The sequence below is a fragment of the Rhamphochromis longiceps genome, linkage group LG9 (assembly GCF_057381845.1).
Source record: "Rhamphochromis longiceps isolate RC_006_pf linkage group LG9, R_longiceps_female_GT1.1, whole genome shotgun sequence".
NCBI classification, from domain to species: Eukaryota; Metazoa; Chordata; class Actinopteri; order Cichliformes; family Cichlidae; genus Rhamphochromis; species Rhamphochromis longiceps.
The window spans coordinates 34,745,420-34,773,374 of record NC_140565.1 but is presented as its reverse complement, the minus strand read 5'-3'; the positions used below and the strand labels follow the sequence as shown (position 1 = coordinate 34,773,374).

Here is a 27,955-nt window from a genome sequence, read left to right as displayed (position 1 = left end):
ATTTTTAGATAGATAGTTGTATATGTTTACAATATGTACAATTTATATTTGCATTTCAAGTTATGAAAATTTACTCAACATGTCTGTTTTTTTTTTTTTGTTTTTTTTTACAGTAAAAAATACTACTAGGATTTTAAGTTCTTTGTGTGATTTCAGATCACTAATACTATTGCAGTATGTCAGTGAAAAAAACAACTAAATTCAGTTGAGCTGAAAAGAATGACACCAAACAAGGCAACGGGGGAAATAAAATAAAACAATTTGAGGGTGAAATAAAAACGTAAACTCAAAAGGAGTCAAACATGGCCGGTTGTATTTCAGACCTCAGTGGGTTCATCCAACAAATCATGAAAAATTAGGTTTAAATTTTTGTTCATGACGGTTTAAGCTGTAACAATGTGATTGTTTTCTAACAAAAAACAGTGAAACTTAAGTTAGACCTGTGTTTGTAAAGCAACCGCCCCATGTTGTGTAGCTTTCTGGATTTTATACTTATTGGGCTACATATGTATTTATTATACAGGCTGTACAGTACATACAATCAAAACTCACTTGTTTTATGTAACTAAAGTGTTTAATTATGTGGGCTACAGACAATAATTGAGTTACAGACTATATTTATATGAAAAACGTGTGTACTTACTGCATTTGACTCATTTTAACCATATGTAACCACCTGCGTATGTGTTTGACAAAAAGAAGACTTTGATTTTGCCACCCCATTTGATTTCTATGCCACCCTAAGAAAATTTCTCTAGATCCACCCCTGTAACCAGCTAACACTTATAATTAGAGGCCTCGTGAGTCATTATTATTATTATTGTATATTAAATGAGAGAAACTACATTTCTCAAAGAGAACACTATGATTTGTTGTTATGAGTATTAGGAGGTAATTAACATTGATTTGTACCATTACAATAATCCAGCTGGAGTTTCATCATTTTGGATTTTAATCAATGATTAATTTTATTATTTTCTGTTTTTAATTTGTTGGATTTTTTTATTGCTCTGTTGTGAAAGCTCAAGTTATTAGTTGTATTCAATGAACTCTGTAAAGTTTGTCTTACAAAACAGTTTGGTGTGAAAAATAAAGAAATGGTTTCATAGGTAATTATTTGAGCCACGATTTCCCTTCCTGTATTTCAGAGTAAAGCCTGAGGTGACAAATGAAAAATTATTTACAGTCAGAGTCAGATGAACCTTTTTCAAATGGAGGTTTATCAGAGGAGGAGACTTGGCTGTTTTCTTTTCCCTCACAAATAAACTGAAAAACAAATAAAATGCCAACACAGATTAGTTTTTAGTTTACCGTCCGAGGAATATGTATATGTAAATGTATATTTATTACCGCTAATCATTTTAAAGCTCAGTTTATAGGGCTGTCAAAATTGAGAGCAAACCAAATAACTGCTGTGTAATGCCCTCCGCTACCTTAGTTTAATTGGTCACATGACTAAAATACATAATGGATTTTCCCATGCAGCAGTATATTAATGAGTAACCTCGTATTGTGGATGGATTATCTCTGTGGTCAAAGGAGCTTGCAAAGAAAAGCGTCTGGACTTCTTTAAGTTGCTTGAAGACGTTTCACCTCTCATCCGAGAAGCTTCTTCAGTTCTAAGGTCAAATGGTGGCGAGTCCCAGATATAAACCCAGTGGGAGTTTCCCCCCACACAGGGACAAAAGGACCCCCTGATGATCCTCTAATCACATGAGCCAAGGTGTGAAACTGGGTGTGGGTCCCAATCAGCCAGAGTTTCGGGTGAGCTCATTGTGAAACCTGGCCCCACCTTATCATGCGAATTCCTGAGATCAGATGGCCCAGGATGTGACCTCACATCCTGGGCCATCTGACCCCACCTTATTGTGCGAATTCCTGAGGTCAGATGACTACAATGACCTGGATGACTGAGAACCTTCACAGACAGATTATATCTGTGGTTCTCCTGACTGACGTTTTGTCTATTTACAGTATCCTGCCATGCCATTGCATTTCCCCCCAACCATTGGGAACACTTACGTTAACTTTCATTGAGTAGAAAAACGTCCTCCAGCTTTATTGTTTATGTTATGCTAACATAGCTTTGTCGCGTTAGCGCTCACGTAGCACATCTTACCAGCTAGCCCAACTTCAGTAACCCTACAAACGTCACTGCTTTTTACTTTCCTGTCTTCATTTATGTTGGAAGTGATAGCAGAGCTGTACATTTTAATTTGTGTCATAAATCCCTCAGTGAGAACATGCTTAGATGGAAGCTAGTGAGCTAACTCTCTAATGTCATAAATTCCATTTTCATGGATGCCTGGATGTTAAACTTAATTGTTACACCTGGTAGAGAAGCCACACGGATCATTTTATTATAGATGAAAGAATTTAGACAGTTTTTCAGCTCTCAGTAATACTGCAGTGATCATTTGACTTTGGGACCTGCTGTGGAGTTTAATGGGTTTAAAAACATGAACAGCTGTGGGATACTGTTTGTCCGTGATTTGAACTGGGGGAACAAATCGTGACAGGATCAGCCTGATAGTATTTGTAAGTTAAGTTTGGTTAAGCCATTTACTCAGAATAGCGTCCCGTATCTGGTTATCATTGTCAGCTTGAAAGTCACAGTCCTTTGCAGCTCGCCTTAAACATGTACAAAATTGTTGCACAGTCTCACCTGGTGTTTGGGACAATTTGTGAAAAGTTTGGCGTGCATATGCAAAATTCACTTGAGGAACAAAATAAGTGTTGAGCGCCGTCACCGCCGCGGTGTAGTCCTTCGCCTCTCCCGTCTGTGGTAGAGTGGAGAAGACGTCCTGCCCGGCCAAGTGCAGTAGAAGAGCGCGTCTCCGCTGTCTGACCACATCTGTAGCATTATCCGTCAAAATAAGACCTTTCCCATCAGCAAACAACTCGAAGGATGTTAACCACCGCGTCCATCTTGGTCCGAGTGTAGCTGGGTCAGTGTAGCAGGCGAACGGTTGAATGCCCGACTTTTACATGTTAGACCACGTAGCGAAGTTTTCACTAACACCATGCCGCCGCCGGGTCTGCTTCTCACAAAAACAAATCCAGGTCCCTGTCATCCTTGTCGTCATTGTTGTGTGCCCGCCTTATTACTGAATTAGGCAGGGCACCCTGAATTAAATCAGGACATAAAGCACGGTCTTTCTCTTGCTTTATTCAATACAGTCGATCTGACAACTAGCCACTTAACGGGGCCTCCTTCCGGACAACAACATCCGGTTCAAAAGTCATCACATTAAGACATAGCCATATCAGTACATGACACCATGTTGCTGAGCTTTTTTATATATGTATATATGAGACAGATGTAGCTACAGTGGCATCACCCAATAAAAAAAAAAGTTATCACGTTATTAAGTAAGTGTAATGTTGTGTCTCTTGATCATGCAATCCAACTGACTGATGCACAATTCATCTTTCCACTGTTTGGAATGTTTCTGTTGTCTGTCATGGAAAGTTTTACATTTTAAGATGGATGAGCTGCTGAATGCTACAAATACAAATAAAGCAAACGAACCATCTGCTGATGAATGTGACCACATGTACACATTTCCGCTCAGTTGATTAATTTTCCAGTTCTTTCTCGATCTTCCTGTATGTTAGAGTAAAGACCGAAGTGACAAATGGAAACATGTTTGCAATCAAAGTCAGACGAACTGTTTTCAGTGGCACAGATGGAGGTTTACCTGGCAATAATTTGAACTTAAAGTCAAAAGTCTTATTATTATTATTATCTTATTTTTCCCTCCAAATTTGCTGTAGGTATTACATTTACAAATGGTGTTTAGAACATCGACCTTATACATTGTAACGTGTTGCACAAAAATGCACAATAAACATAAAAACCTTGCGTCTACAACATGTGGCCTGAAAAACTTGGTATTTTTACTTAGCCCTCTATCCGTGTTATAGTTCTTTTGCTTTTAATAACTGAACTGAGAATGCAGACTCATGTGGAAAGAATTCGGAAAAAAAAACCCCTCCTTTTTTATTCTGGTGGTTCTGTCTTTTGTTGATATGCATTTACTTGAGTACAGAAAAACACTTTTTGTGTCTTTCAGAAAAAAAAGGCATCACTCCAAAATTCAAGCAGGATTTACATCCTTTGACAGAGAAAATACTTTAAAGGCTAAATAATTACACATTGTTATTACATATTTTTCTTCAGTTGGAGAAGAATGACGAAAATACTTCAGTCTAAATCAGTCTGTCCAACATCAGCTTTCAACAGAAATCAGTTGAAAGCTGATCTCAGCATCACTGAGAGTTTCCTTCAGGTTCGTGCTCCTTTGTCAGCATTGCAGATTGTCCAATAGACGAGAACACCAACCAATGCATGATGACGACGCGGGGCTGAGCCTGACCTTGGAATATCAGCGGTACATGACAAACCTGGACGAGTTTGAGTCCAGAAAAAACCCTTAAAAACACTTCAGATATACTGTGTTCACTGCTCTTGGTCAAAAGTCCAGCAATACTCTAATATTCACAGATCTTATGATAGCTACACCATTACAAACAGAGCCTAATGCATAAACAAGCAGGTGGCATGTTACAGCCGAACCTTCCCTTTGGTCTCAGTCGGTGCTGTAATGCCAGATGTGTCTCTTACAGATGTTCTACAAAGATACTGTGGCTGGATTTGATCAGAAAGCAGCTGTGTGCAGAAATAAAAGACCCTCTGATAAATACTGGTATTGATATTGATATACCTTTATTAGTCCCACAAGGGGAAGTATAGCATAGAGTTGGATGTCACGTGGTCTTGGTCTCAATGGACTATTGTCTTGTTCTTGTCTTAGTCTCGACGGACTTGCTTTCTTACACAAAGAGAGAGAGAGAGAGAGAGAGAGGGAGAGAGAGAGACAGAGAGGAGCAGAGAGGGAGATGGAGAATGAGGACAGAACAGAGATGGAACAAGAGCAGGTGAGACACACATGTTAGTCAAATGGTTGTTTGCCAAAACTCATCAGAACATGTATCTCGTACCTAGTGTAACTTTTTAGACACCATTTGTTATTTTTCAAATTCTATATTTATTAAGTTATGCAGGCTTGTTTGCACAACAAGGCTAAATAATTATATAAACCTTTCTGAATCTAAATAGTGGACTTTGGTAGAATTAAAAAATAAGTGTAGTGCAGGTATATGATGATTTTCAGTGCTACCATCATCTAGTTTTGATTCTGGTTCTGTCTTGGTTAAGTCCTAAGTAGGGATGGGTATTGATAAGATTTTCACGATTCCGATTCCATTTTCGATTCTGTTTAACGATTCGATTCTTTATTGATTCTCTTATCGATTCTTTTTTTAAAAAAAAGGAGAACACTAAGGTCGATTAGCTTAGAACTTTTTTTTTTTTATCTTCTCTTTGAACAAGATAGAAATTTAGGAGTAACATGGCCTTACAAACCCAACAGTGAGATCTTAAGAGATCCAGCCTACGGCTCTTCGATGGGGCGTCACAGGGTCCCCAGGAAAAAATATTGTAAATGTAAAATAATAAAGTAAATATTCTTCTTTAGCAATAACAAAGTATAACATACATTATTCTGTAGCAATTACACAAGAATATCCAGTAATGTCCCTGCCTACAAACACATTCATTTATCGAAAATCGGGGGCATCTGCTGTGGCAAATGGGTTCAAGCCTTTGACCACAAACTTAGTCACTGCTCGGTGACATTCGTCTATCCTGGCCTGAAAGGAGACGCTAACGGTAGACTGCAGCGAGAACTGGTCACCTAAATGCACAGTAATGGCAGGTTTTGTAATAAGTAATAATAATCGCACTAACATAATATGCACTGTTAGTTGATTATTTACCTGCCGCATTAACGGGAGAGGACGTGCAAACGTTACCGCTGCTGCTGGGTTGAGATTCACGAGTCCGGAGCGGAATTTAAAACACGACATTCATTTAAGGTCATCGCGTGTTTTGTGAGCAAATGCTTTTGCATATTCGTAGTGTTTCCTCCTATTTCTAAATTAAATATCTACTTTGCAAGTATTGCAAGTTGCCCTGTTGTCATCCGTTCTCGTAAAGTATAACCAAACTTTTGAGCGTTTGAGCCGCCGTGTTTCCTGCCAGGTAAATTGAGCTCCGCAACGTGGTGACGTCATTCGGGGCGACTGGAATCGATAAAGGAATTGTTTGCAAAAATGGCAAACAAGCACTGACACTTTCAGTCAATGCTTGCTCAGCCCTTTGTCCACTGATCGTGGACAGAATTTGTATGTGGAGTAGTGTTGGCAGTGTTAATGTCGTTAAAATTATGTTAACGCCATAACTGCATTAATGCGGCAATGCGGCGTGGGGCTGCAAGGTGTCGACACATTAGTGCGGTTAGCTTGTTAACAGAGATTTGCTGCGTTGATGCAGTTATGGCGTTAATGTCATTTTAACGAGATTAACGCTGACAGCACTAATGTGGAGCAAAGGTGCAGGGGCAGCACACTTCAGTGGTCTCAGGATCAGTTCTTTGATTCTAGTGGATGATGAGGTCCTCCTGGCTTCATCAAATAATGACCTATGACTTCTGCAGAGATGAGAATTGGCACCTCTGAGTCACAACTTTGAGGGTGAGTTAACCAGCAAGTTCTGGGAAAATGACATGTACTGTAATCTTGCTCTTTTCATGATAGACATGAGGCTAAAAGCCATGCAATTTGAGGGAAATGAATGAAACTGTGTCCCATTTCAGGGGAAGAACTCTCAAGAGTCCAAGAAGGACCCTAACATAACTTTAGGTTGCACCTTTCCCATCAAAGTTACAGAACAAGGCAAAGTAGGTGTGTTTCAGAAATGTAGAGGGAAGTAAATATTATAAACACACTCCAACATCAATTATATTTTTTCTTTAAAGAGACTTTTTTTTTAAACTAAAGATGCTGAAGAGGTGTCTTCATAATTAAGATGAGGAGTGAAGCTTTATTGAAGTGTCTGAAGCTGCATGTAGGACGCTTCCTGCCTGCTCCGTTTCAAGGTCGACTTTCACAGTGTTTCCAGCTGTGCGCAGCAGAGCAGGAGAAAAAAAACCCCTCAACAGCTGGATGAGCGCCCTGCACAGGTAGGCCTAACTGAAGTGAAATCCCTGTGCAAAAATAAACTCCAACAAACTAGTCCATCTGCTAGAAAGCTGTGAAGCCTCTCAGGTGCAGCACAAATTTTTATCCTTTGTGACACTTGCGTGAGAGTCGTCCTCATTGGTTATAATGATGTCGTCTGAACCCAGCGCTCCTCGTTTTAGATGGAAGCTGGGAGAGGTTACTGCCTTATGTAATGAAATGACATTTATTTGTATACTTCCTTTATATTTAAAAGAACCCTCAACCTTCCAAGTCTCCAGCTCAAAAACCAAAAAGTTGATCATCAGGATTTAAACATCACAAATGTGAGCTTATTACTATAATTTATAACAGTGTGACAACACTTTTACACCTCCCGCCATCCTGCTACATCATCTAAACTTACAAAAATATGACAAACCATCATCCAAAGTGATGCGCATCACACTGACTCGACCAACACTCGAACAACACATTTAGCAGGAATCACAAGTGATGGTGACATAAGCTGTACACACCCAGCAGACATGTCTGTAGTAAAAAAAAACAAGCTTATTGGTTCATAGATGTGCAGAAAAAAAACAATAAAATGCAAATAATCTGTAGCATTTCTAAAGTTTCCTTGCATTGAAATTTGAAAGCAAGTTGAATAATCTTCCTCACAGAAAACTCATCATAAACCATCATCAGCCCTGAAGCTGCTGGATCAGGACTTTCAGCTTCACCTGGAGAAACACTCCAGCCATCATTTACAGAATGTATTTTTGATCTGAATTCAGACATGAGAAAAGTGTCACCAGCTTTATTATTGCTGTCTATCATTATCATTATTGCTGCTTTCTGATTTTAAATCTATGAACGTGTCAGCGTGACGTCATGATTGTTTCCTGGTCTGGCTGTTTGGGCCTCTTTGGCATCATAACGATCTCTCATAGATTTCTTTTCACACATATTACTTCTGTAGTGTTCTGCTCTGTTTTTACTCCTCCCCATTTAAGTCAGCTTTCTTATGATTGGCTGGTTGAGATGTGTCCTGATGCATGCTCAATCATCCAGGTAGAAAATCCCATGAAGTTGATTCTGCAGATCTGGACGTAGTGTTTTCAGACTGAAGAAATCACTTGGATGAGTGATGAAACATTTCTCCCACTGAAAATGCCCGGCCAGATGAACAGACTCAGCTTGTGTGTGTTTAAAGTCTGAACCTTTGGCTCACAGGGAGTATGTGTATTAGGGCTGCCACGATTAGTCGACTAGTCACGATTATGTCGACTATTAAAATCGTCGACGACTAATTTAATAGTCGACGCATCGTTTGAAGCTTTGTAAGATCACAAAGGACGCAGAAATGAGTAGTAGGATTTAAGAGTGTAATAACGGACTGAAACAGAAGATGGCAGCACTGCATGTACAAGGATGCCAGCTGCCGTTAAACCCCGAAGAAGAAGAAGCTGTGTCCCAGAATTCATAGCGCAGCTGTCAACAATGGCGGCAGCTAGTTAGTTTTAACTTTACTCTTATTATTCTTTCTGGGTCACAAAATAAACGTTTAACATATTTTCAGGCGAGAATGTAGCTGTGTAAACCTCAAATATCTGCTCAGTTTATCAAGACACCACATATTTTCAAAAGCGCTCCGACGTTTTCGGAGACGTCTGTTACCCACTAGCTCGTTAGCTAGCCGGGGGCTAGGCTAACTAGAGCCGTGAGAACACCGGACTCCCGGCAAATCGTTTTCAAACCCACCGCCGTCTTTCGCTAGTCAGGTTAAACATATATATAAGTCACTTAGATAACTTAAAAATGTTATTGTTTGGCTTTCTTTAGTATTTTATTTGTTCCTGAGTAAATCGGTTTGGCTGAGATTAAAGTTATAGTTTTTGCACAGCTAAAACTGTCAAGCAGACAGCTGATTATCAGAAGTGTGAGACGCTGGAGAATATACTCCGGTGTCCTGTTATATTTTAGAAAGCAAGGAGTTTATTAAACTTCACCGAAACAATCTGCAAATTTCATTAAAAATTAATAAACTACCATCTTGTCTTTATTTTTAGTTAGCACAAACACTTCAAGCTGTAAGCTAATGATAGTTATATAAGACCAGATGCTGCTGGTGCAATAAGCTGTACGCTGTACGTCCAATGGATGATGATCTGATTAGTCGACTAATCGCAAAAATAATCGGTGACTAGTCGACTATCAAAATAATCGTTTGTGGCAGCCCTAATGTGTATATGTAGCATTTGCCACTGTAATATACATAAGACAGAAAACCAAAATTATAATAATACGTACAAAGATTTACATTAAAGATATATATATATATATATATATATAGAGAGAGATATAGCTCCAGAAGCAGCTTCAACAGATCGCAGAGCAGATTTGTTTGTCTGAAACAAATCACAGGAAATTAATTTTGAATTGTGTGAAACCTGATCCCTGCTTTGTTTGGGGAACCAGACGAGGTCTTCCTGTTGTTTCAGATGCACTGTGTGTCGTCCTGTGTTCTTACAGATGATTGGAAATGATCTTCTGCTCTGCATGATCACGCTGATGTTTGCATAGAGAAGATAATGAAGCAGGGCTCTAGAGTGCGACAAATTTTGTCGCAAATGTGACCAAATTTTTCAATGGTGCAACAAAAAAAAATCCTAGGTTTCACCGGTGCGACCAACTTTTCGAGTAAAAAAAAAAAAAAAATTCTCCGCAACTCTGAAAGTCTCCCTGTGGTCAACAACTGACACACATTATGCCTCTATTGTGGTCTAAACCAATCAGAGATAGCCAGGGGCGGGACATCTCAGATTGCCCGCAGTCCAGATATTCCCGTAATCCTTCGTGTGTACATTTGAAAGTGCAGGTGGTTAGAGAGAGGTGAGTAGCTTGACTGAAGCGATATCGATTCATTAAATCCTGAATCAACTTATGAATATAAAAGTATTTTGCCAGAAATGCCAGAATATCAGGTTAAAGATCACAAAACTATTTCAACAACCACCAAACAGCAATTGAGAGCAGGTAAACGGATTCCACGCAAAGAAGTAAACATAGAGCAGACCCGACGCATCAGAATCAGCTTTCTGAAAAAGCACAGCGTATCAAGAAAACACATTATATGCTGCGATAAATGCACTGCCCAAGTCCCCCTCTCCTCACTGCCTTTCAGCGGCAGGCAGCAGCAAACAGGTCATCCAAAGGACTTTAAGCACAGGCAGTTTATCATTAACTCGTCTTTCTTGTATAACTGTGCTCTGACTAAAGAACTCTGTGTTGACAAGATTGTTAGTTAATCATTTACAAGTTAATATTGTCTGTATGGACAGCAATTTCCCCCCCAAAAAAGTGCACATGTAAAACTGTGGTTTTAAGCCACAGGTGTCAAACTCTGGCCCGCAGCCTAATTACATTTGGCCCGCGAAGCCATACCAAATTACTATTAGAGCTGGCCTACTGGTATTATACAGCTAATATATATATTGTTTAGTATTAAGCTTTGCTTGTTCCATATTCAGTTTTTCAGAAAAATGTGTTTGAGTCCAAAAGATTCATTCTTTTATCTGGAGGAATAAATATATTTCAATAAATATTAACGTTAGCCCGTGACTTTGTTCCAGTTTTGAATTTTGGCCCACTGTGTATTTGAGTTTGACACCCCTGTTTTAAGCAATGCAGTTGAAAAATTTGGGTGCGCCTAAGACAAGGTGCCACCAGTGCAATCGTGGCAAAAAAATGAGTCTAAAGCCCTGTGAAGTTTATTATTGCTGCACGCGGTGAAACAGTGCATTAGTGATTATGAAACTCTTCCCACGCTGTGATTACTGGTGTCTTCAGCACAGCTGTGTTCACGATGTGTACGATGACGTGAGTACGAGAAGCTTTTCTTCCAGTGTCTGGATATGAATGCTTTCCTCAACGTGGGCTAGTTTATGTTGTCGCAGGCCTTTGGCAAACGTGAATGACGTCCCACACTGGTCACAGACGTGCTTTTTAGTCCTGTGGAGGAGTTCGTGGCGTTTTAATGCACTCGGTGTGGGAAAGCCTCTGCCACATTCTTTGCAGTAGTTCAGTTTGTGCCCAGTGTGCATACGCTGGTGTCTCTGTAGGGTTCTTTGGCTGCTGAAGGATTTTCCACACTGGTCACACTGGTACGGTTTAACGATGGTGTAGTGCTGACAGGGCTCAGCACTGGGTCCACCGTCACTGCTCTGTGTGTGAGACAAAGACTGTGTAAGTCTGGGAATTAATAAAGATCACTTCTGCCACAAGACACCCACTGATATTTGTTTGAGTGTTTTTATGTGACTGATAGATGTACTTGGACATGTCACCAGAACCAATACTTATGATACTATTGGATCCCAAAATTCTGAAAATGTGATGGTATTGTTTCTGGATGTTCAGAACTGAAGGGGGCAGTATAGCGCTACAAGTGTTCTTCTGTCCCACATGCCAAAGGAAAAAGGAAGTCCAACATCACAGGAAAAACTACAAATAGCACAAAAAACTACATGTGGAAAATGGTGACTAGTGCTGCTGCCTTAAACTCTCTTTCAAATCAGAGTCAACTGTGAAAGTTTGTTTCCAAGGGTGACAAGGGGATGATAATCAATTCAGAAAATATAATATACAAATTGGAGATGGCACGATACCACTTTTTTATGTCCGATACCGATATCATAAATTTGGATATCTGCCGATACCGATATAGTATTTTTTATATATATATAGATATAGTACAGTTCATTTTATAATTAACAGAACAATATCTTGCTTGTATGAGTTTATACTCAAGTTTTAAAAAAACAAAACACTTACCGTGTACGGAAGAGGACTCCCTTACTACATTTATTTATATTATCTGTATAGCACTTTAGAGCACACTTTTCACTTTATTAAAAGCACCTTATCAAGTACTTTATTTAGCATTGCACTTTAAGCATGGATTTGCACAGTAAAACATTTGCACACAAGAAGTTTAATTATTTATTGAATATTTATTGAGAATTTTAAAACGAGTTTGTAGCCTTGTTTCAGATATTGCACAGCTGCTCCTCATCAAGCAATGTGGTGGTTGTCTGTGAGGAAAAAAGAATGATGATTAAGATTGTGATTAAGGTTTACCAGTAAGGAAAACTAATGCAAATGTGTGTGGGGGAAATCTAAGAATAAAAGTGGTGCAAAAAAGTGTTTGTAAGATAATGATTACTCACCTTTCTTGCTTGTGTCCTCTTCAAGATGTTTGGGCAAATGTTTCCTGGGGGTCCAGACACCATTTAAAGGTTCCGGGAGAGATCACGGGTTAAGAGAGTGTGGTGAATCTTTTTGTGCTTGGGTTTTGGGGTTTTTATAATATTGGGTTTGGTGCATAGCTGGACTGGCCATCGGGCATACCGGGCATTTGCCTGGTGGGCAGATGGTGATTTTTCGTTTTTATGGGCCGATGGGTTTTGTTTTGGGGGTTTTTTCCGTTTTTTTCCCATGACGGTATAAACACTGAAAGGTGGTGGATTGGCCAGATGCTGGGAGATGTGTAAAAATAACTCAGTTGTTTGGTGGTGGCTATTGCGGAGCTTCCACAGATTCAATAACATTAGCAAGTGGTGGAGGCCAGCAGGTGCAACACGCTGGCAGGTGGATGACGGAAAGACAGGAGGAGCAGAGACCCGAGGCGGTGAACTGAACTTCAAGTAAGAAGTTATGACCTGCAGTCTATCTGGTCAGAAATAAACCAAGTTTAGGTGGAGTTTATTTTCGTTGTGCTGACTTTTTACAGTCAGTTACAATAACTCGTACTGCGTACTAGCTAGCATGACAGAGTTTATATACTGCTGGGCGGGTGCTATGATGTTACAGATGTTGAACTTGTTTTATCTTATTTTATTTATAAGGTTTAGTTATTAGAGTTTCCAACCGTCCCGTAAAAAACGTAATCGTCTCGTATTCAGAGAAAATATTACGCGTTTCTTATTGAGGTGAAAAGGAACATTTTGTCCCGGACTTCAGCTACAATGAAAAAGACACAAAGCTGGAGTTATTCTGTGTCTTTGCTGCACAGCTGTCTCTTCTCCTCTCATTCTCTCCCCTCCCTCTCCTGTTTCTACTTCAATCATGAAACTGATCAATGATCAGCTGATCGGCTTTTCTCTCTTGTTTGTTTATCGCCCACTTTGTGCCAGAACGGGGAAACCAGCGGATGTCGCGCTAAACAACAGCAGCACGTTTAAGCTTGATCAGCTGTTGTTAGAATTTATTTAATATTAATTTCTAGTATCAGCTGATGTTTGCTGGAGCCACAGCTGTAAAGCTGCTGGTCAGGATGGTTTGGATATGTGGTGAGAGGGAAACATGAAGATGAAACCAGGAGATGTCCTTACTGAACCATCAGAGCTGAACAGGTGATGGAGAAACAGGTTTACCTTTTAGGTGACAGGAATGAGTTGAAGGGAAGTTATGAACTGTTTCTGAGAGATAAATAACACCAGCATCCTTTTTTACGTAGCTGACAGCTGGTAACTGTGCAGGGGCGGGTCTAGCAAAGTGTTGCCAGGGGGGCAGGTAGGGCATTAACAGGGAGAGGGGGCACAAAGAAATACTTTTCTTTCTTATTCTCATTTAAAATGTCTCTCTTTTAACAAATAATTATCTGAATCTTACAACAAACGATTTCATCTGATGTAAAATGTATAGAAATCCATTGTTATATGTAGTAATTTTTTTAGGGTCCCATCATAATTTATTCAGAAGTAGCTAAGTACTGTATATGATGCCAGTATTTTCCCACATTTTCTAGATACTGTACCAGTACTGTGTGTAAAATGCCATCAAAAAGTCAGTTAAGTTTGATTCTTTCTCACCTGTCTTTCTGTCTCCTTTCACTTTTTAAAGGTTGCCATGTTAGAAAACATATTTTGCCCTGCCGTGCTGTTTATTGATGTGGCAAATGAATGGTTTATGAAGACATATCTAAATCTGTCATCAGTAATCAGTAATGATCATGTCTCACCTCTAGTCTTCTCTGTCTTAATTTCAGGTTTTCACCATGTGTTGTAGATAGTTCAGGAGGTTAACTCGACCAAGCAGTCTACTTTTGGGTACTGTTTAGAATACCAGAATAGGGAGGATGGTGTAGATTTGAGTTTATTAGATTGATACATATGTACCAACAAGACAGTGTACATCACTGTGACAACAGTGTTTGTTTTCATTCAAAGGCTTTATGGTTTTTCCTATAATACCTGGTGGGCCGGTCTCTAGTCAAAATGCCCGGGCCGATTTTTTGTCCCAGTCCAGCCCTGGTTTGGTGTAAAATGGTAATGGCTTGGACAGTCTCTGTCGTTGTGTCCTTGGGCAAGACACTTCACCTACCGCCTACTGGTGTTGGCCAGAGGGGCCAATGGCACGATATGGCAGCCTCGCTTCTGTCAGTCTGCCCCAGGGCAGCTGTGGCTACAACTGTAGCTGCTTCCACCAGTGCGTGAATGAATAATGGAATTGTAAAGCACTTTGAGGGTCTTGAAAAGCGCTATATAAATGCAATCCATTATTATTTTAACTATTATTATTATTATTATTACCTGCCCCCCAACAAAACTTTGCTAGACCCGCCCCTGCACAGTTGCCAGCTGTCAGCTACATGGAAAAGGATCCTGGTGTAGAAACTAATAAATTCTAACAACAGCTTATCAAGCTTAAACGTGCTGCTGTTATTCAGCCACTGGTTTCCTCTTTCTGGCACAAAGTGGGCCAAAAAAGCAAACAAAGAAGAGAAACGGACTCGCGACAGAAAAGCTGATCAGCTGATCATTAATCAGTTTCATGATTGAAGTAGCAACAGGAGAGGGAGGGGGAGAGAAGAAGAGGCAGTCGCTCCATATATCGGTTGTTAAGCTTAACGTACTTTACAAACATTCAGAGATGAACTTACAACTTTCTCGGAGATGAAATGCCTTGTAGCGAGGCTCCAAATGCTCCACCAGACCACCAAAAGGTCTCACATGCCACAGCCGCTCTATCACATAACGCATGCTGCTCCGACGTGCTACGGTTATGAGCTGACTTACGCTATGTTGCAAGTTTTGTGAAGTGCTTTTGTGATATTTAATGGATGAGATTACAATTTTAGTAATTCAGTAATTTAGATCAGTATCGGACCGATACCAATATGTAATATCCGACCGGTCCATCTCTAGTACAAACTATGTTACTATGATTTTCAGCAAAACACCTAAAACTCCGGCATCAATATCTGTTCAAAGATTAAAGCTGAGTAAATTTCAGTTCACAGTAATAACGATGCTGAAGTGCACACCACCATTGTGTTTGAGGCAGCTGGTACTACTTTTGACATCAACTTTGTTTCAAAGTCTAAAACACGGTAAATGTTTATACTAATGTAATGTAACTTTGGTGGTACTTTAGGAGCCATATATTTTATGAGGTGGTACTCATTCTGAAAAGTTTTAGAACCACTGGCCTAGCCCATCTTTATGTAGGGTAATAATTATTTTTTTTATATCCTCAGAGAATACTTTCCTATGATGTGGCATGTTAAACTTCCAGTGACCAGTATGAGAGAGTATGAAAGCAATAACATGAAATTCAAACACCTGTTTTCATTTGCACCTGATACCTTTTAAAGCTAATGTGTCACATGACACCAGGGAGGGAAAAGGGTAATTGGGCACAATTTGGACATTTTCACTTAGAGGTGTACTCACATTATTTAGGCAATAATGGCTGTGTTCTGAGTTATTTAGATCTAATTACTTTCTTGTTTTGAACATTCCCAAATTGAAACTGCACTAACTAAACTTACCTTACACTGACTGCACTTGAACGGCCTCTCCCTGGTGTGGATCTGTTGGTGTCGTTTTAGGACATCCGAAGACTTAAACGTCTTTTCACACTGGTCACACTTGTATGGTCTCTCCCCAGTGTGGTTTCTCTGGTGGACTCTCAGATCACTAATGCGTCTGTAGGCTTTCCCACACTCGTCACAGCGGTGTGGTCTATCTCCAGTATGGGTAATTTCGTGGGCTTTTAAGTGGGAGTACTGCACAAACGGTTTCCCACACTGCTCACAGCAGTACACGTCCTCCCCGGTGTGCATGCGTTGGTGTGTTCTTAGGGTCTTTTGCAGGCTGAAAGCTTTTCCACAGAAGTCACAGTTATATGGTTTACTTCCAGAGTGGGTGCGCTGATGGGTAACCAGGTTCCCCTTACAAGTGAAATCCTTCCCACACTGATCACACCTGTAGGGTTTAAGTCCGCTGTGAGTGAGCTGATGTGTCTTTAAGTTGTCCATTCGAGTAAAAGACTTCCCACACAAGTCACAGCTGAACAGCTTAACTCCAGTGTGGATCAGCTGATGAGTTTTTAAGTGATCCAACCGGATAAAAGACTTTCCACACAGGTCACATCTGAAGAGTTTGATTCCAGTGTGGATCAGTTTATGAGCTTTTAACTCGCCCATCCGGGTAAAGGCCTTCCCACACGCATCACAGCTGAATGCTTTAACCCCCGTGTGGATGAGATGGTGTCTTTTTAGCTCCCCCATGAATTTAAAAGCCTTTCCACACTGATCACAGCTGAATGGCCTAACTTCTGTGTGGATGTATTTGTGGGTCCTGAGATGTTTTGTGGTGGGAAAATTCTTCCCACACTCATCACACTTGTATGGTTTCAGCCCACTGTGGAGAAGTCGATGTGCTTTTAAGTTGTCCATTCGATAAAAAGACTTGTCACACAGGTCGCAGCTGAACAGTTTAATACCCGTGTGGATCACCTGATGTGCTTTTAACTGACCCATTCGAGTGAAAGACTTTCCACACTGCTCACATATGAACTGCTTAACTCCCGTGTGGATCAGCTGATGTGTTTTAAAATGCCCGATCCGAGCAAAGGTTTTTCCACACACGTCACATCTGTGAGATTTATCTCCACTTCCTGTTGCTGTGAAGGACTTGTCAGCTTCCTGATAGGAGTCAGGTTTTGACCCATCTTCATCTTTTTCCTCCTGCAGTAAACAAAAACAAAAAGCAGGCAGTAAGTGAAATGCAGAGATGGAGCAAACTTACACTACAAAGTCTTTAAGTTACTGAAGTTTAAATAAATTCAAGAATCTGCTGTTGTGTTAGGAGTTCTCAGATAAATAAACAGATCAGATGTCGAAGGGGAAAAAATCCTGCTCATATCGACACTGACAGGGACTGGGTAATGTGCTAAGAATGAAAGGATGCCACATCATTTGATAGAAATAAAAATGATCAACCTACAAAGGACTAAATTCAAAGACACCCTGGAAATCAAAGTGAAACAATGATGTGGAAGGCTGGTCCATTTTGCTGACAATGCAGAATGGTACTCAGCAGTTGGTACGGACCACACGTGCTTGTATGCATGGTTGACAGTGTCGGGGCAGGCTCCTAATGAGATAATGGACGGTGTCCCGGGGGAACTCCTGCAAGATCTAGCCCATGGCATCAGCGCCTGCACAGTCTGAGGTGCAACATAAACGAAACATAACGTCCCAGATGTGCTCTGTTGGAGCCAGTCAGTCGTATCAATTCCTTCATCCTCCAGGAAATGCCTGCATGCTCTCACCACCTAAGGCCGGGCACTGACGTTCACCAGGAGGAACACACTGGGTCCTGGGTTGAATAAGATTATTAGAAACCCTGCCACAGACTGGCGACCTGTCCAAGGTGAACCGTTTGTCTGCAGGTATTAAACCATTTTTATTCAGATTTGTTTTCCTTTATTGAATTTTGATTTGAGGATATGTTTTAAAGGGCAAGAGCAGACAGTTCAAACAATAAAATGTTACTGTGAAACTTTTCTTACCTCCTCCTCTTCTTCCATTCCTCCTCTGTCAGACTCCTCTTCTTCTTCTCTATCGGATTCCTCCTCTTCTTCCATTCCTCCTCTGTCAGACTCCTCTTCTTCTTCTCTATCGGATTCCTCCTCTTCTTCTTCTCCTCTGTCAGACTCGTCTTTTCCTGAGATCAAACAGATCTTTATTAGGCTACCCTTGATTTTCACTTCTAACCAAACAGGAGACTGAAACCCGATTTAAAGCCAACAATCAGTTTGAACTCAGTTTAATTCAGTTACGACTCATTCAAATGAACCCAAACAGGTTTGATCATGAAGTTAAAAGTCAGGAAAAGAGTGAGTGCAGACCGCTAACATCAAAAAATAAAATCTGAACTAATAGCAGGCACTGAACGAGATAGGTTAAATATAAAGTAGAAGTTAGAGGGGACATGTTCTCAGCTCGATTAATGTTATTTCACTTTATCAGCATGACGTAGATCAGCTTATCTGCTAATTGGAAGGTTGTTGGTTCAATCCCTGGCTTTTTCGAACCAACAACCTTTGGCAAAATACTGAATCCCAAGTTGCTCCTGATGCTTCCAGTGTTTGTATTAATGTGTGAGACATGTTGTTGAAAGTGCTTTGAATACTCAGATTACATATTTCTGATCTATTTAAGAACCAGTCCTAAGTTATAGTAACTAATAACTTTATGAACTTAAGGAATATGTCAATTTTGCTTCTGAATGAAAAAGAAATTCTGCTTTTAGTTTTACTTGATTTAGTTCTGAAACACTGGGAGACGTCTGAGTCACCAGTTAGCATCCGACATGCATTTCATACATCCTGAATCGGGGCTGGACTGGTATCGTAGCACACTAGCCTTTGACCAGTGGGCTGACACACTCGTGGGCCGATTGGTGGATGTTTTTTTTTTTCTTTGTCATAATCATACACGCTACAGTCTGGCCTGAAAGCCTGCTGCGCATCGGCCCTACAAGCACCGACAGTAGCCTATTGATTCCTTTTTGATTACTGACACTGGATTGCCCAATCAAATTTCTGAACGTGACCGGTCACCCTACCTTCCCTGTAGAGCGGTGCACCTTGTAGAACAGAGACTAGTGTTGAAGAAGTGTTTGATACAGATGGACAAAGAAAAAAAAAAGATGGAGCTGAAAAGCTAAGAGAGAAAATGAAACTAAATGAAGTAAAAGCATCAAATTAACAGACATGTTTGCAGCTGCACCGTCAACAGCAGTACCAACAACAAACAAAAGCCCTCACATTCACAAGAGGCTGCTGTAGCAAGCATTAGCCATGAACCATGCACCAACCTGATTAAAACTTTAACTCTATATCAATAATCAAATAAAATGAAACATGTGTATGCACAATACACATACACACAAAAATACATATTAGTGATGATGGTGGGCCTCCAGAGACCAGTCCAGCCCTGTCCTGATGAAATATGAAAAACCTCCAAAAAATTCATAAATGTTACCCAAAGACGGTGTGAATCAGTAGAGACTGTTTTAGGGGTAAGAAAAAAAAAGGGAATATTATCACCAAAAAAAAGGCATAACACAACATGTCCAGGCACTAAGGCATTGTTTGGAAGAGTAAAGCAAGGCCTGGATTTCCCTGGGATAATGACATTAAACAGATACCAACATCTTCTTCAGTGATACAAAGATGCCAACAGAGCCATTATGGCTTCACCACCACAGGTGTGCAACACTAAGGACGGGCATTTTCTGAAGTCTGTGCAGGAAATGGTGAGGGCGTGACCCCAGACACACACAGCTCTCCAACAGGCTGATGAACCATTTTTCTAACCATAACAGTGCAGATCTGTAAGAACTCACACATTAAAACAGAACACATACACTGACGCCACAGTACTTTCAAAAAGCATCACTGATGAAAGACAACAACTGTAGATGGACTCGAGACACTCAGTGACCCCGACTATAAAAACTATGAGAAGCCTGAGTCTTTATGAAGATTAGGGAAACTGGTGGCCTTAAATCCAGTGTGGCTTGGTTTGCATTTCACTGAAACACTGGAGAAGAATTTAATGTCTGTATTCTTCATCGGCTGAAATTCACTCAGGATATCACAATCATGACCACCTAAGTGAAACACTTGCTGATTGGGATTATGCAGGAGTTTCAAAAGCTATGGAGACGTACCAGGCTGTTAAGTGTGTGTAATTTACCTTACTGCCAGGTGTGAGGTGTATATGTTTGTGACTAAATGATCAGTTTCTGAATGTGTGAGTTCATCAAAGGGAATATATATATATATATATATATATATATATATATATATATATATATATGTATATATATAGAGAGAGAGAGAGAGAGAGAGACACCCGGAATGGCTAACTGAAGGCCGGACGGTCCTGATCCCCAAGGACCCCAAGAAGGGACCGGTCCCCTCCAACTACCGACCAATAACCTGCCTCAGTACTACATGGAAGCTCCTGTCAGGCATCATATCGGCTAAGATGAACAGGCACATGGGTCAATACATGAGCGGGACACAGAAAGGAATTGGCAAGAATACCAGAGGTGCAAAACACCAGCTACTGGTAGACAGAACAATCAGCCGAGACTGCAAGACCAGACTGACCAACCTGTGCACTGCCTGGATTGATTACAAGAAGGCCTATGACTCAATGCCCCACAGCTGGATACTGGAATGCCTAGAATTGTACAAGATCAATGGGACCCTAAGAGCCTTCATCAGGAACTCAATGGGGATGTGGCGTACAACACTAGAGGCCAACTCCAAGCCCATAGCACAAGTTACCATCAAGTGCGGGATCTACCAAGGAGATGCTCTGTCCCCACTGCTGTTCTGCATAGGCCTGAACCCCCTCAGTGAGATCATTAACAAGACTGGCTACGGATACCGACTATGGAACGGAGCAGTTGTCAGCCACCTCCTGTACATGGATGACATCAAGCTGTATGCCAAGAGTGAACGAGACATCGATTCACTGATCCACACTACCAGGCTATACAGCAATGACATTGGAATGTCGTTCGGACTGGAGAAGTGTAGTCGGATGGTAACAAAGAGAGGGAAGGTAGTCAGAACTGAGGGGATTGAACTACCAGAAGGCAACATTGCAGACATAGAGGACAGTTACAAGTACCTGGGGATCCCGCAGGCAAATGGGAACCATGAAGAGGCCGCTAGAAAGGCTGCAACCACCAAGTACCTGCAGAGGGTCAGGCAAGTCCTGAGGAGTCAGCTGAATGGTAAGAACAAGATCCGGGCCATCAACACATACGCCCTGCCCGTGATCAGGTACCCTGCTGGGGTAATAGGCTGGCCAAAGGAGGAGATAGAAGCCACTGACATAAAGACAAGAAAGCTCCTGACCATGCATGGAGGGTTTCACCCCAAGTCCAGCACCCTGAGGCTGTACGCTAAGCGGAAGGAAGGGGGCCGGGGACTGGTGAGTGTCAGCACCACAGTCCAGGATGAGACAAGGAACATCCAAGAATACATTGGGAAGATGGCCCCAACTGACCGAGTGCTCAGTGAATACCTCAGGCAGCAGAAACCCAAGAAAGAGGAGGGAGACGAGGAACCATCATGGAAGGACAGGCCCCTGCACGGTATGTACCACCGGCAGATAGAGGAGGTGGCTGATATCCAGAAATCCTACCAGTGGCTGGACAAAGCTGGACTGAAAGACAGCACAGAGGCACTAATCATGGCAGCACAAGAACAAGCTCTGAGTACAAGATCCATAGAGGCTGGGGTCTATCACACCAGGCAAGACCCCAGGTGCAGGCTGTGTAAAGATGCCCCAGAGACAATCCAGCACATAACAGCAGGGTGCAAGATGCTAGCAGGCAAGGCATACATGGAACGCCATAACCAAGTGGCCGGCATAGTGTACAGGAACATCTGTGCCGAGTATAACCTAGAAGTCCCGAGGTCAAAATGGGAGATGCCCCCAAGGGTGGTGGAGAATGACCGAGCTAAGATCCTGTGGGACTTCCAGATACAGACGGACAAAATGGTGGTGGCTAACCAACCGGACATAGTGGTGGTAGACAAACAGAAGAAGACGGCCGTAGTGATCGATGTAGCGGTTCCGAATGACAGCAATATCAGGAAGAAGGAACACGAGAAGCTGGAGAAATACCAAGGGCTCAGAGAAGAGCTCGAGAGGATGTGGAGGGTGAAGGTAACGGTGGTCCCCGTGGTAATCGGAGCACTAGGTGCGGTGACTCCCAAGCTAGGCGAGTGGCTCCAGCAGATCCCGGGAATAACATCGGAGATCTCTGTCCAGAAGAGCGCAGTCCTGGGAACAGCTAAGATACTGCGCAGGACCCTCAAGCTCCCAGGCCTCTGGTAGAGGACCCGAGCTTGAAGGATAAACCGCCCGCAGGGGCGTGCTGGGTGTTTTTTTTTTTTATATTAGGGGTGTCAAATTATCGCGTTAATTGCGATTAATTAATTACAATGCTATTTAGCGCGTTATGTTTTTTAATCTCGTTAATCTAATTTTTAATCTCTTGACGTCATTGATTTTGTATGAGAGTTGCTATGTTATAAAATCCGTTTTTATGTGCTGGGCTCCTTGTGCTTGACTTGTTGGGGGTGGAGTCACGTCGTGAGGTCAAGGTGAGAAGTGGTGATTAGCTTACAGTGTGGATATGGAGGCGCATCTGAGAGTTGTTGGCCCAATGAACGGGAAATTTGTATTTCATAAACACCCCGACGGCACCATTGACAAAGGTAAAGTGGTCTGCCTAGAGTGTAAGAAGGAGTTTGCTTACCACCGAAGCAGCTCAAGTTTGGCCTATCACCTCAACGCAAAGCACCCAGCCGCGAGTGCAGCAACAGCTAGCAGTGAAGACGTTAGCAATATAGCAAGCCAGAGCAAAGCTTTTCGCCAAACAAAACTAGAGAATACCCCTCGTATGAGCAAGTCTGCGACCGACAGGCTGACTAATGTTATTGCCAAGTGGATAGCGATGAACTGTAGGCCGATAAATATAGTAGAGGACGAAGGATTGACAGAGGTGTTGCAAATTGCGTCCAATGACCCGTCATACAAGCCGCCGTGCAGGACTACAGTAACGACCAAAATCAGCAAAATGTACGACGGCGAAAAGAAAAACAAACTTGAGATTTTGGCGGAGGATTCTCCCAACTGTGTTGCTATAACCGGAGATCACTGGACCTCAGCTGGCAACCACAGCTATTTTGGGGTGACTGGACACTTTATTGATAGTGAGTGGAACCTCAACTCATTTGCACTGACCGTCATGAGAACAGAAACCAGGCACTTTGCTGATAAATGCGCCGAACAGTTCCTCAAGGTAGCAAATGACTGGGGTATTGAAAACAAGATATCCACCATTGGCACAGACAGCGCAGCAAACATGCTGGCTGCTATGAGAGCACTTCCATATGAGCACATCGCCTGCAATGCTCACATTCTCCAGAGGACCATCACGGTATGTCTCGATAGCAGTGGTTTTGTCGGTGTACTGGCAAAGTGCCGCAAGATTGTTGGTCATTTTAAACAAAGCCCTGCAAGTACCACAGAACTTAACCAACAACAAGTAGCACTCGGAAAGAAGAGCGATCAACTTATACAGGATGTACCCACCAGGTGGAACTCGACTCTCGCAATGGTCTCACGCCTCCTATGTAACCGAGAGGCTGTCCAGGCTACGTTGGACCAACAGAACCACAGGTTGGTCTTGCCAACCGAAGCTGAGTGGGCGAAACTGCAGAGGCTGGAGCTCCTGCTTGAACCATGCAAGTAAGTTCAAATAAACACCTTCCCATTTTAATTATATAAACTACTGTTACATGTGTAAAATCAAAATTAATGAACATAACAAGGAACTTTTAAGGACAATTAAATTGGAAATCAGTTACACTTTGATTTAAATGAATCCAGCTAGGTTTATTTAGCAAACCTCTCCACCTCTGCAGGTATGTGACAGAGCTGCTGGGTGGTGAGGCCTACGTCTCTTGCTCTGTAGTGCTGCCTGCTTTTCGCCATCTGTACCGTGTCATGGACATTACTGATGATGATCCTGCCTACGTGGTGAAGTTCAAGAATGCCTTCCAGAAGGATCTGGCAGCACGACGAGCTAATGGCAACGAGATATGGTTCGAGGTGGCCACAGCATTGGATCCACGGTTTAAGGATTTGAAATGTCTTCCAAGAGAAAAGAGGGAACAGGTAGGACAATAAGGTTAAGCTGGACTAATGAGTCCAATTCATTATCAAATCAAACTTTTATTTATTATATGGAACACAAAGTTCTTTACAAGATTAAATAAAATAAAATAAAAAGCACTTAGTTTTAATCACAATCATTCATTCATTCATTCATTCATTCAGGTGTGGACCATTCTGGAGAATATGCTCCAGGCAGCAGAGCCCAGAAGAGCAGATAGTCTCCAGCCCTCCACAGAGGATGATGGACCAGCTCAGAAGAAGAGGAGGAGCGAACTCCTTCTGGGGTCTGACTCTGACTCAGAAGATGGAATTGAGTCTGGAGAGCTGCAGCACTTCAGAGCAGAACCCAGCATCAGTATTGATAACTGTCCCCTGCAGTGGTGGTATGCTCACTCAGGAGTCTATGAAAAGCTGTCAGTCCTAGCACAAAAGTACCTGGCCTCCCCAGCTACCTCTGTACCCTGTGAGAGACTCTTTAGCCTTGCAGGCCACATAGTGCAAAAGAAAAGGGCAGCCTTGCTTCCAGAAAATGTTACCAGGCTGGTGTGTCTTAGCGACTGGCTGAGGAAGAAGAAATGAGACACATGTGGTCAGCATAGCTGCTGTGTCATTTGTAGCCTACTAGAATAGATTGCTTGATGTTCAGCACTTTTTTTTGTGATGGAAGAATACTTTGATGTGCTAACTTGCAGCACTGCAATGTCAGTTTTATTTTTCATTATCTGAAGCAGAGGAATTTCAGTGCTGTATTGCTCAGAAAAGAGCAACTCTGATGTGCTAACTTGCAGCACTTAATTTATTTGATTTTATTTGTATTTATTTTTCCACTTATTTTACAAAAGAATACAACAGTATGTAAATGGTTGCATCTGTTTAACGTTTGTTAAACAATAAATGACTTTATAAAGTCACTTTCTTTGTTATATCAGTCTTTTGGTCTGCCACAATAAGTTGAGGGCTTTCCTCAGCTATTTTTAGGTGAGATTAAAAAAGAGATTAATTAGATCAATTAATTAAAAATCATAATTAATTAATCTCTATTTTTTTTAATCTCTTGACAGCACTAATATATATATATATATATATATATATATATATATATATATAAAACAATGTAGCTTGCCATAACCTGTGTGTGAATGGGTAGTTTAGATAAATCTAAGCTACGAATCCTTGAGGCCGAGTTCATGACATGCAACTGTTTCAATTAGATTGATTGTCATTTTAACTGACTTTTATTTTTATTTTATTTTTTATTTTATTTGTATTCTTTCACTTATTGTTGCATGTGTGTTGTTGCTGCCTGTGTTTGAGTAATTTCTGTAACTGTGAGACATCTGCTGCTGCCTATCTTGGCCAGGTCTCCCTTGAAAAAGAGGTTTTTAATCTCAATGGGATCTTCCTGGTTAAATAAAGGTTAATAAATAAATAATGACTGAATGTAGTGTAAAGCGCTTTGGGGTCCTTAGGGACTAAGTAAAGCGCTATACAAATACAGGCCATTTACCATTACCATATATTACTGAACAGATCGATACATCTTACATAATCTGATTGTTACAATTACAAACTAAATCTTGTAAACAGTGTATCACACACACACACACACACACACACACACACACACACACACACCTTTGTCCTGCAGCAGTGAGCTGGGTATGTCAGTGATGTGTTTGTTTGGATGTGAGCAGCAGCTCTGATGCCTCTCTGAGGTGATCAGTGTGTGAGTTGCACGACTGCTGGAAACAGGTTATCACAGTAACTCAGTCCAGCGGTCAGCAATGACCTTCAGCCTCTGCTAACAGGCTAAGCTAAGTCCAGCCACAAAACAGCTGCTGTGCTTCGGCTGCTCGTTTCCTCTTAGTCGGGTCAAACTGTCAGGAGGCACCGAGGAAAGAAGCACCGCGAAAGAGATAAGGAGCCGAACTGAAGCCACACCGGATCCAGACTAACGTCAGCTCGGTTACCTTTAGAAGACCCCAGACCATAAACCGAGACCAGCTCCATGATGAAGCTCCAGCACTTTCCCCGGTGTTCAGATCAGACCCGCCGGGATGAAGTGTGTCTCAAAGCGGCGGAGACGAGCGGGCAGACTGCGTGTGTGTGCTTGAAGGGCCTGCAGTCTATGGCGGACACACAGCTGCAGGAATCTCGGACACTTTCCAGGATCCTTCAGCCTAACAGGAAGTCACAGAAACACTCACATCCGGTTACAGCTGATTCCAGTACTGAGCACAATTCAGCCAGTACAGCAGGCAGCCTCTACCTGTCCGAAGGTTCAAGACATAAATCAAACGAGCTGACGGTGAAAAATATAATAACTTTATTTATTTATGATAGCGGGTTATGACTACTTCATATATATACACTTTTATATATATATACATATTAAAAACGAGGAAAAAAACTGTCAAAGTTTTCGAGATTAAATTTGGAAGGATAAAGCCAGAGACTGGGCTCGCCTTACCTTTTCATAATTGTATAGTGGTGTTTATGGCCAGCGAATAAACGAATGAATGAATGAATGAATGAATCAATAAGGGGCTGGGGCAGGAGGTGGAGGTAAAATTCCGAAGAAAACCTCGAAATTTTCCATAAGGTGAAAAGTGACGCTACTTCACTTTATGTTGCGTTTGAATGAAATCGATCCCACACATGTAATAGCATGCATGCAGTTATAACTGTGCTCTCATGCAGTGTCGCCAGCACGCAGGGACCTCCATGGCACTGAAGATGATAACAGAATGATTAGAGATTTCTTATTTACTTCAGTCTGTGTGAATTTCTCTCCACCTTAACCCTGAAAACTGAACGAATGGTAACTGGACACAGAGATTTATTTATTTGTTGTTAATTGTGAGTTGTTTTTCCTTCTTACGTGAATATTTTAATAGAAAGTTTGTGTTTCTTCTCATTTCACCTCAGTGTACTAGCCTGTACTTGAAGGTAAAGGGGTGAACTGTTTATAATAAATCCAGTCGTCCACTAGATGGAGACAAATACACATAGATGAATGCGGACTCTGGTTTAGTGAGTGCACAGGGTGGGCCATTTATATGGATACAGCGTAATAACATGGGAATGGTTGGTGATATTAAAGTCCTGTTTGTGGCACATTAGTATATGTGAGGGGGCAAACTCCTCAAGATGGGCGGTGACGATAGTGACCATTTAGAAGTCGGCCATCTTGGATACAACTTTTGTTTTGTCAATAGGAAGAGGGCCATGTGACACATCACACTTATTGGTAATGTCAGAAGAAAAACAATGGTGTGCTTGGTGTCAACGTAACTTTGTGGCCATTTATACGACAGGGGAATAGTTTTGTATTATCTCTGGTTTTCACATCACATCTTTGTGATTGTTTCTGTCTGACTGATGCTCTGGTTGGCGCAAATCCACATTTACGAGACTGGAGATCTGTCCTGTGCACCTAAACGGGCTCCACTTCATCCTGGGGATTACATCGATACACCCATCAGGAGGTGGTTAGAACCCCTGAGGAGGACAGTGTTTGCAGAGAAGCAAGCCCAGATGCTGCATGTGCACAGAAACATCTGTGTTATAACAGGACTTTTTTAAATTAAACAAACTATCTGCATGTCTGAGTATAAAATAAATCGATTTCAAGATTCTTATAAACACTTAAACCTCTTAAACCTGATTTAAAGTATGATATCTATCTATCTATCTATCTATCTATCTATCTATCTATCTATCTATCTATCTATCTATCTATCTATCTATCTATCTATCTATCTATCTATCTATCTATCTATCTATCTATCTATCTATCTATCTACTGTATATATA

The 27,955-nt window shown here is 41.4% G+C and overlaps 2 protein-coding genes across 2 annotated transcripts; one reads left to right on the top strand and one right to left on the bottom strand.

The window, feature by feature from the left end:
• Nucleotides 1-865: 865 nt before the first annotated feature.
• On the bottom strand, nt 866-26,312 carry LOC146662753 (uncharacterized). The gene is made up of 4 exons (XM_085419350.1): nt 26,110-26,312; nt 17,929-18,083; nt 15,902-17,101; nt 866-11,291 (listed from the first exon to the last, which is right to left on the bottom strand). Exons 1-4 carry the CDS (start codon nt 26,147-26,149, stop codon nt 10,929-10,931), a joined length of 1,758 nt encoding a protein of 585 aa, XP_085275476.1. The 5' UTR covers nt 26,150-26,312; the 3' UTR covers nt 866-10,928.
• On the top strand, nt 22,363-24,798 carry LOC146662754 (E3 SUMO-protein ligase ZBED1-like). The gene is made up of 3 exons (XM_085419349.1): nt 22,363-23,710; nt 23,887-24,139; nt 24,302-24,798. The coding sequence occupies exons 1-3, from the start codon at nt 22,593-22,595 to the stop codon at nt 24,716-24,718; spliced, it is 1,788 nt and encodes a 595-aa protein (XP_085275475.1). The 5' UTR covers nt 22,363-22,592; the 3' UTR covers nt 24,719-24,798.
• Nucleotides 26,313-27,955: the final 1,643 nt, after the last annotated feature.